General features: G+C 40.1%; 1 protein-coding gene across 2 annotated transcripts in view; it reads left to right on the forward strand.

Annotated features, from left to right (window-relative positions):
- The first annotated feature begins 265 nt into the window (after positions 1–265).
- Kdm1b (lysine demethylase 1B) overlaps positions 266–13,468 on the forward strand; it is a 45,967-nt gene continuing 32,764 nt past the window's right edge. Inside the window, exons 1-6 of one of the 2 annotated variants that reach the window (XM_046453331.1) lie at positions 266–375; positions 3,636–3,733; positions 4,498–4,625; positions 5,878–5,967; positions 7,293–7,404; positions 10,868–10,984. In XM_046453331.1, coding sequence (XP_046309287.1) covers positions 3,650–3,733; positions 4,498–4,625; positions 5,878–5,967; positions 7,293–7,404; positions 10,868–10,984 — 531 coding nt within the window. In that variant the 5' untranslated portion in view covers positions 266–375; positions 3,636–3,649. Of the gene's footprint in view, positions 376–496; positions 543–3,635; positions 3,734–4,497; positions 4,626–5,877; positions 5,968–7,292; positions 7,405–10,867; positions 10,985–13,468 lie in introns of those variants that run through there. The other variant, XM_046453330.2, reaches the window with a different exon arrangement.

Raw genomic sequence — 13,468 nt, forward strand, 5'->3', positions numbered from 1 at the left:
CCCGCCCCTCCCGGAGTGCCCCACCCTAGAGGCCACGCCCCCGGAGGGCCCCTGTCCTCCCTCGCTCCGCCCCCGAGCGCCCCTCCTGCCGGCGCCCCGCCCACTCCTCGCCCCTCAGGGGCGCTCCTCCTTCCCCCGAACCTCGCCCCGCCTGTCCCTGAGCCCGGGCCTGCGCAGCCGCGGAAATGGCGGGGGCGGGGCGCGCGGCGGCGGCGGCGAGGGCGGGGCCTCGTGCGTTGTTTCTCCGGCTCCTCCCACCCCGGGTCACGCCGCGGTAGGGGCGGAAGCAGCGCGGCCGCGCGTGTGCTGGGTCCTGCGCGCGGCTCAGAGGGGTGCCGGCAGCCGGGCAGCGCGCACCGCGGCTGCCGCTGCGAGGTGGGGCTCGCGGTAGGGGGCGGGCGCGGGGGCGGCGGGATGACAGCTCCGGTCGGCGGCGGGGCGGGTCGCTAGCCCTCCCCTCCGCTCTGCGGCGCGGCGCCTGCCGCCCGGGAGCGAGGCGAGGGGGCGTCCCGGGAGCTGAATGCGCCGCCGCCGAGGGCAAGGTTTGTGGGGCGGGGGTCTCCTCAGAGCGGGGGCATTTCCGGGCCGCGGTGTCGGGACCACGGGGTTCGCGGCGGGGCGCGGGGCGGCGAGCCTCCGGGCCTGACCGCGTCTCCTTCCCCCGGCGGTGCCCCTCCCCGGCTCGCCGCGCCTCCGTGCGCAGAGGTGAGCCCGGGGCGGCTTCTCTGACGAGGGAGGGGACGGGGCTCCCCTCCGGGGCGGCCGCGGGACCCGGTGTGGCGGGAGCGCCCTCGCTCGCCCAGGGCCGCGCAGGTGTAGCGGGGCCGCGGCGCGGCGCCGGCGGAGCCCCGAGGAGCCGCGGCGGCTGCGCTCGCGCCCGGGGCCCCGCCGCGGAGAGCCCGGTGCTCGGCGCGGCTGGCGGGACTCCACCGGCTCCCCGCTACGCTCGCGGCGCACGGGTCGGCCAGTTTTATTTTTGTTTTTAAAAATATTTCAGTGGAAGAAAGGCGAGTGGGAGGGAGCTTTCTTCAGGAGGCGCGCACAGGAGAAAATGACCATCAATAATTAATTGTCTCCCCGGCGGAGAAAGTGGTCAACAAAAGACGTCCAGGCGGGTGGGGATTCCGTGTTGCATTACTGAGTCGTTCAATGTTGAATATAGTTCTGGGTCCGTATTCCTGAGAATTTGATTAGTGTAGGAGTAGTAAGGTATTAGTCTTGCCTTATTTTAAGTGGCCCAAAGGGAAATTATTCTTTCTTTGGTCTGTGAAGAAGTTTCTAGTATTAGTTTGTTCTAATTTTAGAAATTATGCTGACTCTACTGTAGATTTGGAATCCTCTTGATTCACATTTTTGTGAATTCTGTATGTTTTAAGAAACAGTTCCTGAATAAGGTGGTTCAGAAACACCTGGGAATTATTTAAGTAGAAGTCTGGGTATTGATATAGCCACTTGTATGTTTATAGAAAACACCTGCTTTTTTCTTTTATCACATTAAAAGCAAACCAAAGCTGTGCATTTCAAATTAGGAAGAAATGTGCTCATAAAGTATTGAACATGAAACATTATATTTACTTAGGTGTCTTTAAAGAATCAGATGTGAAAACTTTGAGTATCCCAGTTTATTTTAATGACACTTTGGTTAGTATTTCTAAGACGGTGTTTAAAAACTTCCTTACAACTTCGCTTATTTTTTCTCTCTTAAGACCCAGCAACAGTGAAAATAGGGATTATGTCAAGTGCTAAAAAAAGAATGGAGGTACATAATTGTATAATTAAAGGTGAAATGTACTATTTTAAAAACCTTTGATCAAATTTAATAATGGCCTTTATAGTGTTTCCATTTCGTATTTAACTACTTCTTGAATTATATTATTTTTTTATTGCATTAAGAACATTTTCAGTGTACAATTTGATTAAAATATTTGAAATTTCTGGAAACTATGCTTTTAGGAAACATTCCTAGGTGACAGAGTCAAATATTGCAGGAACCTTGGCTGATTTCATTTTTGTTCCTGAACCCCCCTTCAGATATTTTGCTACAATACCATATGTACTGCTGGAGGTGTAGCTCAGTGGTAGGATTCAGGAGGCTCTAAGTTCAGTCCCTGTCCAAAAAAAATTGTACTGTGCATAATACTATATATTTTCACATTCTTTTTTTGTTTTTTATGAATAATGTATAGATTTTAAAAATAAATATGTGAAGATTTATGTGTAAGAATTCATATTTATATATTCATATTTTTATGTATAGAGAGTTTTGTCAGACTTTTTGAAAACACAAATGAGACCCAGAAAGCCTTAGAGTATAACAACGATTAGGTAGGTACTATTATTAAATTACCAGCACCTTCTCTAGCAGTACAAGGATGTTATAGAACTAAATGTCAACTTATTTATTTTGGTGCTGGGGATTGAACCCAGCTTCTCATGCATGAAAAACATTCGTTTTACCACTGAGCTACACCCTCAGGCCCCTAAGCGGTTATTTAATGCTTAAAGAAGTATAGTGCACTTCAGAATATGTATGGTTCATAGGTAAAATTATATTGTTTCTAAGAAAATGAAGACTAAGTCAAAGGAAAATTGTTGATAGGAAGGCTTCTCAGAATAAGGGTAGATGGCAAAGTTTTTCCACATGATGTTAATAATCCATGAAAAGTACTCTTAAAGATGTTATTATAATGCATAAATATGAAACAGTAGGATTACAAAATCTTCAAAGCTTTTCTCCGAGATTAAGTTTGTGTATATGGGATTTGTATTTTATGGTAATACTTTTCTACTTTGAAATTCCTATCCACAGGTATGTCCTATTTATTTTTCATTTTATTATTTCATATATGTGTGCACACATAGTAAAAACAATGGATCAGGGAAGGGAATGAATGATAATTACAGAATCCATATATTATTAATTACTTATGCTAAGTATTTTTCTATCCTTAATTGAAAAAATTCGAATAGCTTTCAGTTTTTCATGTTACTATTCATTATTTATCTTGTAGTCTTTAGTTCTTATTGTTTATTATAACAACAACATGATTAAACAGTTTGAGAATGCTTAAAATTGATCTAGTAGAAGATACCAGTGCTTCTATCTAATCCAGATTCCTGTGTTCAGTAGTGACCACACATTGTGCCTGATACTCATCTATTGAGTTTACTAAGAAGGAATGAGTAAGTTTTTAAAGTATACTAAGGCATCAGAATTCAGGAACTGGTAAGAAGACACAGTGAGATGGAAAAAGGGGAACACAACAAAAACTAGGTATATTTCCCTACTGAATGTTACAAACAGTTGTGTAATTTGAATATTGATCATTCATGTGATATGTTTCTCATTTTAAAAGTGTACATAGTACTAATGGGTAGTATTTATTGAGTACTTCTGCCAGTACTGGTGCTCTAAATTATCTTGTTTAATTTTCATGCCACTGATGTGGTACACCTTTACCATGCCCATTTTATCTGAGGACACTTGGGGAGGTTAAGTAATTCCGAAGTGATGGCTTTACACCCAAGCAGTCTAGTATGCCTTCATACCTACTAAACTACATACTTTGCTCCACACAGTTGAAAATAATAGCAGATGCTAATATTGAGTGGCTTAATTTCTTTTTTTTTGGCAGATTTTTTTAATATAATGGCAACCCCTCGGGGAAGGTCAAAGAAAAGAACAGCTTATGATGGTTCAGATAGCCTTCCTTTGAGGAGCTCCGGCAGGCAGGTATGTTCATTTGTTCACTCAATGAACCTCTTTTGAGCATACAGGAATATTATGGTTGGGACTGGAAAATTAGAGGTGGGAAGACACCTCTAGTCCTCTAGTCCTATTGTGGAGAAAATCACAGTAGTCGTGGTATAGCATGATAAAGGGAGAGGACGTAGAAATGCTGCATCTCTGGTTGGGGGAACTGCAAGGATAAAGGCATGGCGTGCAGATGGGCATCAGAGAATTGCACTAGGTGATGGGGCTCTGGCCCCATTATGCACGGCTTGGATATCATTCAGAGGAATTTGGACTTCTGCTTATAGTCAGTTAGGTATTGCTTTCTTTTGGTAGTGTTTTTCTTTTTCATGAAAAAAATGATAGAATTATCTCTCTAGAATTTTCCTGACTTTTTTAAAAAAATAAAAGTCTGTAATACTGTAAGGGTTTAAGTCTTCTAAGAAAAAAAAGTCTTAATTTTGAGAATGACTTGTGTTTACTCTGAGCGGTGTCACTTTTTCCTGAGAAAGGCTCAGGTGAATTTGAGTTCCTAGGTGCCTGCTATTAAAGTGCTGGTTCTGTATCTCTAGCCAGCCAGTGAACTGTGTGTGCAGTGAGTCATGAGGCAGTGGTTCCTGTGGGTCAGCCTCTGGGCCACTGCCAGGATGTTGTTGACCTTCACACTTGGAACTCGTAACGCATGTGGTTTCAGTAGTAACACACCTTCCACCCCATCACCCTGGTCAGCCCAGTGATCCTCACCTCAGCTGACTCTCCCACAGGCAAAGAAGAAGGCAACAGAGACAGCAGATGAGGACGAGGATGGCGTGTCAGAGAAGAAGTATAGGAAGTGCGAAAAGGCGGGCTGTACGGCTACCTGTCCTGTGTGCTTTGCAAGTGCCTCTGAAAGGTCTGTTTGGAAGGCACATCCGGCCTTGAGTTGCTGCCCATGAGAGCAGTGTGCTTTGTGGGGACATCTTCCTAGAAGGTAGTTTTCCCAAAGACAGATGCCAGTACTGAAAGTCACCTGAGAGAGAGAGACATTGCTCATTCTCTACACTCCACATCTCCACAGAGCTCCTTGGCACTCCTGGACTAATGGGAGAGAGCACACCCATGCCAACTCTGCAGTACAATGCCCTCATATGCCACCAATCATAGGGGCTGGCGACACAGTGGGGAAGATCCTTGACCTTCCAGAGGAGACCAGCGAGTGATCACTGGTCACTGATTTTTCTCCCTTGTGTAATATGCCACGTCTTCCCACATCTATGTAAAAGTCTCACAGAAACTATGTAGTTAACTGCAGTCTGACATTTCCAGAGGAAAATCTTTAGTTAAGGCTTAAGATTCAATAAACTCTGGAAAACACATCCTGCTTATTTTGAAACATGCAGAGGTGGTGGGGGATGTGCTCCCAGTGGCAGGATTCCTCGTTCTGTTGCTGTATTATCTCTTTGGCAAGTTACGTGGCCAGATAGCCTGCGTGATATTCAGATTACAGCTGGCCGGATCCGTCCCTGTTCAGGATTGGGCCAAATGGGCTCCTGGAGTCCTCTGCACTAGCAACTCAAGTGCAGTGGCATGGATGCGTCATGGCATAAGCATCCATGCTCCGGGTTGGCCCCGGCTGCCAGCTAGGCAAGAGACCACTGGTCTAAGGCCTTGTGTCCCTACTGTGTACTGCAGATAGAGCATCTCTAATCTGAAAGCCAAAATGCTTTAAAATCTGAAACTTTCTGAGTGCCAACATGATTCTACACCTGACCTCATGTGATGGCCTCAGTCAAAATGCAAATGCTAATAAAATTTTGTATGAAATTACCTTCAAGATATGTGTATAAAGTACATATGAAACAAACAAATTTATACTTAAGTTTGAGTTCCATCCTCAAAATGTTTTATATGTATGCCAAGATTCTAAAATCAAAAAATTTCTGAAATTCTTCAACTTCTGGTCTGAAGCATTTCAGATAAGGAATACTTGACTTGGTTCACTTTATATACTCCTGCATTCCAGTTTCCCCTGTTGTTGGCTCATGGCCATTAGGAGTTTTATGTGGAAATAATGTCAATAGGATACCCTTGTTGAATGTTTTTTTTTTTAAAGGGAAAAGAAATGTTTATTTTTTATCAAAGTTACATGTTTTTGCTGTTTTCAGATGTGCCAAAAATGGCTACACATCCCGATGGTATCACCTTTCCTGTGGGGAGCATTTCTGTAATGAATGCTTTGACCATTATTACAGAAGGTTTGTTTGCTAATTGAACTGTCCATGGTGGGTGAGACGGTGGCAAGGGCAAGGGAGGGGATCAGGGTTAAGGCTTAGTCCCTGGGCTCACTGAATTGTTGGACTGTTTTGGTCACATCTGTGACCACTTTTACTTTGACCAGGACTTTGATGTGCCAGTTTGTATGTGTGTTTCTTATATGTGCACACACTCAGGGCTCAAAAAATATCTGCCACGGATCTATACATTCTGAAAGCTCTCAGAGCCGCTCTGCTATTCTGTCATAATATGCAGACGGTGGGGTGCAGAAGTAGGGGAGAGGGCTGCTGATGGACAGAGTGCACTGGACAGCCAGCCATTCCTTTTACTAATTTTATTGTGGGTTTTTTTTTTTTTTCCCCTCTTCTTCTCTGTTAATGTGGTTGGTGGCATAGGAGTTTTACTTAAAGAACTGATTCTTTGTTTATATTTTCAATTTTTTTGTGCTCTCATTTTTTTATTCTAGTTGATTTAGGTTTAATTTTTTTCTTTATCTAGTTTCTTAAGTTGGAAGCTTTAAGGTTATTAATTTTAGATCTCTCTTCTAAGAAGTGCATTTAATGCCATAAATTTCCCTCCAAATGATTTTCTTCCACAAATCTCAATAATTTTCATTCATTTAGTTCAAAGTATTTTTAAATTTCCCTTGAGTATTTTTCTTTGATCCAAGATTATTTACGTACAAGGCTCCAGCACCAAAATAAGTAACTGATTTAATTTTCAACTGCCTTTAATTTATGTGTATGTATTATTCACATTTTAAGAAATTATTGACATAGTTGAATTGAAATATATTAATTGCTGGTTGTTTATCTTGGTTCTCTCTTTTGCCTTCTCTGATTTTAATTGCACATTTTTTGATTATGTTACTTAATCTAGTGATGTAATTTTTAAGTGGCCACCCTAAGATTTACTGTGTACATTTGAAAATATTCTTTTTTTTTTTTTTTTTTTGGTGGTTCTGGGTATAGAACTCGGGGTCTCGGCCATACAAGTGCTCAACCACTGAGCTGTACCCCCAGTTCTTAGATTTTAAAATATCCTAATTTCTCCTTTAGAGAATACTTTTCCCTTATTAGATTAATTTTTTTTTTTAATTGGTTCTTTTTGGTTACATATGTCCGCAGAATTTGTTATGCTGTCGTCATCGTACAAACGTGGAATAGAGAACACCCCTTCTGACCGCCTGCTGTATGGGTGCCATAGTAACTTCCCTCTGTGTGAAAGACTGGGTTAGTCCTTCATGTAAAATTTACTGAACTGACTTGTGTTTTGACATGTAGCTTGGTATATTTATTGTTTGCAGCCATAAAGATGGATATGATAAGTATACCTCCTGGAAAAAAATATGGACCAGCAATGGCAAAACTGAACCTAGCCCCAAAGCATTCATGGCAGACCAGCAGCTCCCCTACTGGGTAAGAAATAGCATTTATTGAGCTAAAAGGAAGAGCAATGGATGAAAACCCTGACTTTTAAAAAATCTTTCTTTTATTACTTCTGTTCTGATTTATTTTGGGGGGTGGGTACTGGGGAGCTTAACCACTGAGCCAAATCCCCAGCCCTTTTTAATTTTTGAGATGGGGTCTCGCTAAGTTGCTTAGGGACTTACTAGTTGCTCAGGCTGATTATAGAGAACTTGGTGATCCTCCTGCCTCAGCCTCCCAAGTGGTTGGGATTACAGGTGCACACCACCATGACTCTCAGTTCTTTCTGATTATTATTATTTTTTATAGAAAGATAATATAGGAAGAAACTAACGCCTCACACCTGCTGGTGATAGTTATTGCTAAGTTTGGTATATATCCTTCTAGTCTTTAATTTATTCATATTTTTGAGTTTGTTTAAACATAATTTTGTGCTTTATATACAAATCTTAATTAGGTTAAAAAATTTGGATTTTTTTTTTTTTTTTTTTTACAACTTGTTTTAAATTTTTGGTACGAGGGATTGAACTCATGGATGCTTAACCACTAAGCCACATTCCAGCCCCCTTCCCACCCCCGCTTTTGTTTGTTTTGAGACAGGGTCTCACTAAGATGCCTAGAGCCTCAGCCTCCTGAGTTGCTGGGATTATAGGTGTACACCATTGCACCTGGCTCTAACTGTTTTTTTTTTTTTTTTTAAGAGAGAATTTTTTAACATTTATTTTTTTTTTTAGTTTTCGGCGGACACAACATCTTTGTTTGTATGTGGTGCTGAGGATCGAACCTGGGCCGCATGCATGCCAGGCAAGCATGCTACTGCTTGAGCCACATCCCCAGCCCCCTCTAACTGTTTTTTTTAAATCTTACTTTTTATGATCCTTTTTCCATTTAGCCATTCTTTGAAAATATATTTTAGTGATTATATATATCATAAATCACCACTTAATAAATGATTTGCTTTTTTTTTAATACAAGTAATTCTGAGCTGCCTTGTACACACTTAAACTTTTTATTGAAGTAGAAAGTCAAACAACAGAATTAACTATTTTAATGTTGTCTAATGAGGTTTTTTTTGGAGGGGGTGGTGGGGGATTCAATTTTTTAAAAAATATTTTTAGTTGTAGATGGAACAACACCTTTATTTTGTTTATTTAGTTTTATGTGACGCTGGGGATCTAACCCAACCAGGGTCTTACACATGCTAGGCAAGCGCTCTACCACCGAGCTACAACCCCATCCTGGGGATTCAGTCTTGATCTCAACATTGCTAAATACATGCTCTTCCCCTAAGCCAAATCCTGAGACCTAACATTAACTATTTAAGGCATACAATTCAGTGGCATTTAGCATATTAACAGTGTTGTGTAACTGCCACCTCTGTATTATTCCAACTTGCTTTCATCACCCACAAAGGAAACCTTGTACATTAGGCAGTCACCCTCTAGTTCTCCCACCTTTCAGTCCCTGGAAACTGCTAATCTGCTTTCCATCTTTTTTTTTTTTTTTTTTTTTTTTTTTTTAGAGAGAATTTTTTAATATTTATTTTTTAGTTCTCGGCAGACACAACATCTTTGTTTGTATGTGGTGCTGAGGATCGAACCCGGGCCGCACGCATACCAGGGGAGCGCGCTACCGCTTGATCCACATCCCCAGCCCCTGCTTTCCATCTTTATGGATTTATCCAGCTAGGGTGTTTCCTATAAATGGAATCCTACTGCATGATAGCCTAATTATCCTTTCATCTTTTGATGGACACTTAGGTTGTTTTAAACCTTTAGCTATTGTGAATAGTGTGGCTATAAACATTCTTTTATAAATATTTGTTTGAATATCTGTTTATAGTTACTTTAGGGCTATTCCTAAGGAATGGAATTGGAGGGCCATATCGTAATTCTGTATTTGATTTTTTGAGAACCTTCACACTCTTTTCCATAGCTGCCCCACAATTTTCATTTCTGTGTGTGTGGGCTCAGATTCTCAATGCCCTCCCCAACTTTCATTTTGTTTTACATTTTATATACTGGCAATTGTAAGTGGGTGTGAAGTGGTATCTCATTGTGGGTTTTTTTTTTTTTTAAATCACCTATAACAGTAGTTTGTAAGTGGACCTTTATTTATTTAAATGCAGTGCTGAGAATTGAACCCAGTATCTCATACATGCTAGGCAAGTGCTCTACCACTGAGCCACAGCCCAGCCCCTCGCTGTGGTTTTGATTTTCGTTTCTTTAACTAATGGCAATTTGCATATCTTCTTTGGAGAAGTGTCTGTTGAAATGGTTTACCTGTTTTTAAGTTGAGTTGTCTTTTTATTTTTGAGTTGTAGGAATTCTTTATACATTATGTAAACTAAGCCCTTATCAGATCTTGGATTTGCAGATATTTTTTCACTGTAGTTGTCTTTTCACTTTGCTAGTGTCCTTTGATGCATGAAAGTTTTCAGTTTTATAAAGTTTAGTTTGTCCACTTTTTTCTTGTTTGTGGTTTTGGTACCACACCTAAGAATTCACTGCCATATTTGAGGCCATAAAGATTAATCCCTGTTTTTTTTTTTTCTTTTTGGCTTGTACTTTTTGTTTTTTGATAAACATGACCCTAGACTATATTTTGACATACATACATGGAGTAAAACCCCTTCCAATTAGGATTCCATTCAGTGTGTATACATAATGCCCTGTTTTCTTCTAAGTATTTTATTGAATTAGCAATTACATTTAGTTGTTTAATCCATTTTGAGTTAATTTTTATGTGTGAAGTTGAATCTGACTTCATTCTTCTGCATGTGGATATCTCCACACTTTTTTTAAAAAATATTTATTTTAGTTGTAGTTGGACACAATACCTTTATTTTTATGTGGTGCTGAGGATTGAACCCAGGGCCTCGCACGTGCTAGGCGAGCACTCTACCACTGAGCCACAAACCAGCCCTCTCCACACTTTTTAAAAATAACTTATTTTGGAATAATTTAAAATGTACAGAAGGTTGCAGAGATAGCATAGAGAGTTCTCATATATCCTTCACCCAGTTTGCTTAATGTAATCATCTTATGTACCATGATTGTTTGTCAGACTGAGAAATTAACATTGGCAAGTGTGAATAATGACATTACAGATTTTGTTTAGATTTTATCTGTTTTTTCATCTAGTCCTTTTACTGTTCTGGGATCCAGCCCAGGGTATCACATTATTTGCATTGAGTGTACTGACTTTTTTGACCTGTGATAACAAAATTCATCTCTGATTATTTCCTTAGTCTGAGCTGGAAAATCTTTCTGACAACAGTTCTTAGCTCCTCTGTGCTCTTTGTTGTTGCCTGAGCTAGTACTGAATCAGAAATTAGCCTAATGGGGTAGAAGTGGATTATGTGGGGAATGGTGACACAGGATAAGTGGTGGAGGGTGGAAAAGTAGCTCAAGATTAGCCAACCTGTTGATCTTGACCTCTCTTCTTTCCCTAGGTTCAGTGTACCAAACCAGAGTGTGGTAAGTGGCGGCAGCTTACCAAGGAAATCCAGCTCACTCCACAGGTAGCAAAGACGTATCGGTGTGGTATGAAACCAAATACTGCTGTTAAGGTATGATTTCTGTTGGTGTTCCTTTTGAAGTAATGGATAACATTAATTTAGTTGTCAGTAAATAGTAAGGGTATGTATTTTTCGTTTTATCTGGGTTGTGTGAATGCATGTGACAACCCCAGCTGCAGGTGGTGTACTAATTAAGAATTTCACTTTTCTCTCGTTACAAGTGGTTTGGAAATAGGCTGTCCAGAGTTGGTCGTCTTCTTTCCAGTGCGTCTAGTCTATCCTTAGTTTGTCCTCCATCCTCAAGTTCATCAGGTGGTTGCCGTACCGCCAGCCACTGTGTCTAAATTGTACCAGAGAAAGGGCAAAGGGTGTGAGAGGTACAACAGCTGACTCTATCCTGTTATTGGGAAATAGGGTAGATATCTATTTGTATCTTATTGGCTGGAACAGAATCATGCAGCTACTCTGGATTGCACTGAAGACAAAGGAAGAAGATATTTTTACAACTGAGCATGTTGCAACACCAGACGAAAGCAGGATCTCACCAGTAAGGAGGGACAGATGTGTGGCTGTTAGGAATTAGCCATCATTGGTATAATGTGCCTTCTTTGAAATTTGGCAATTAAGGTTTAAAAATGTGTAATTCTTTAACGTGTTAAAGGAATTAATCCATACAAATGTCACTAATGCTTTAAATAAGTTAAATAATATTAAAAGTCATTCTGTCATGGTGGTTCACCCCTGTAACCCCAGTGACTCAGGAGGCTGAGGCAGAAGGATCACAAGCTCCAGGCACCTCAGTAACTCAGGCCCCGTCTCAAAATAGAGCTGGGATGTAGCTCAGTAATAAAGTCCCTCAGGGTTCAGTTCCTGTACTTAAAACAAAACAATGTTAGGAATCAAATTCCAGATTGAAAATACTATCTTTTTCAAAAAATTCAGAAATGATTTGCATATTATTTAAAATTTACCTTTTAAATAATATAATACAGTAGTTTGTGGTATATTCACAAAAAATATGCAATTATTTCCAGCAAAACACTTAAATATTCTTCTTTTAAAGAATGGATGGAAAGTTTTTATAAAGTTTATAGTCAAGTTTTAAAAACCTTGGATTTAACATAAAAATATTGCTAAAGCAACACATAATTATTTCAAAATATCAATTTGGTGTCTGGAGCCGTAGGTCAGTGGTAGAGGCCTTGCCTAACATGATTGAAGCCCTGATTTAGTCCTCCACACCACCAAAAAACATTGGAAGATTTTTGCAAGTGACAAAATGAGAAAAAGAGTATGAACATTTAGGAGTTAGAGTTTTTATTTTTTCATAAATAAGTTTTACGTAAGAATTTACTCTTGGGGCTGGGGCTCAGCAGTAGAGCACTCGCCTAGCATGTGCTAAGGTGCTGGGTTTTATCCTCAGCACCACATAAAAATAAATAAAGGTATTGTGCCCAACTACAACTAAAAAAAATTTTAAAAAAAGAATTTACTCTTAGGATAAAGTTAATTGAAAATATGCATGTACATATATCGTATACAACTAAAAAATGAAAGTTTTTCTTATCTCTTTCCTGTTTTGATGAGTAAGCTGTTAGTTAAGCTGTTAATGATTCATTTATCCTACTAGACTTTTTTTTTTTTTTTTTTTTTTTTTTTTTGGTAATGCTGGGAATTAAAGTCTGGTTGGTATGTGCTTGGCAAGCACTCTAAGACTGAGTCACATTTTCAGTCCTGTGTGGGGTGTGTGTGTGTGTGTGTGTGTGTGTGTGTGTGTGTGTGTCCCCGCTTTTTAGAAATGCATTTGAATGTATTTATGAGGGGCACATTACTTAAGACTATTGATATGAATATGCAAATTGCATTTTAAAGATCCAAAGACCCCAACTCAGAGTCATCATTATATCAAAACCTTATCTGCATCAACTGGTGTTATTTTTAATTGATATAAAGTTGCATCTTATTTTTGTTTTTGAGCTGTGATTACATACTATAGTTATAGGAATAGCTCCTAAGTGAATTTCATTGAGTTTCAGAAGATGTCTACAGATTGAATTCATTATGCCAATGAAGATATACAATATTTCCATCACTCTAAAAAATTCTGGTTATTTCTTCTCTTCCCCAGAGGAATTTCTGGTGTCTATCATCATAGCTTAGTTTTCCTTGTTCTTGAACTTTGTAAAAAATGAAATCAGGGGCTGGGACTTGTGTCTCAGTGAAACTATGAGAGGAGGGACAGATGTGTGGCTGTTAGGAATTAGCCATCATTGGTATAATGTGCGTTCTATGTGTGAGGCACTGGGTTCAATCATCAGCACCATGTAAAAATATAAAATAAAAAAAAAATGAGGGCTGGGGATATAGCTCAGTTGGTACAGTGCTTGCCTCACATGCACAAGGCCCTGAGTTCAATCCCCAGTACCACAAAAAAAAAAAAAAACAAAAAAAAAAAAAACAGCCATATGTATTGTGTAGTGTAGTGTTCGCTTTTTTTCACTAAGTAGGATTTGAGAGTCACCTCGTCACTCTCGT

The sequence above is a fragment of the Marmota monax genome, unplaced genomic scaffold (assembly GCF_021218885.2).
Source record: "Marmota monax isolate L192 unplaced genomic scaffold, Marmota_monax_Labrador192_F-V1.1 WCK01_AAM20220418_F8-fsc00029, whole genome shotgun sequence".
In the NCBI taxonomy this organism is placed as follows: domain Eukaryota; kingdom Metazoa; phylum Chordata; class Mammalia; order Rodentia; family Sciuridae; genus Marmota; species Marmota monax.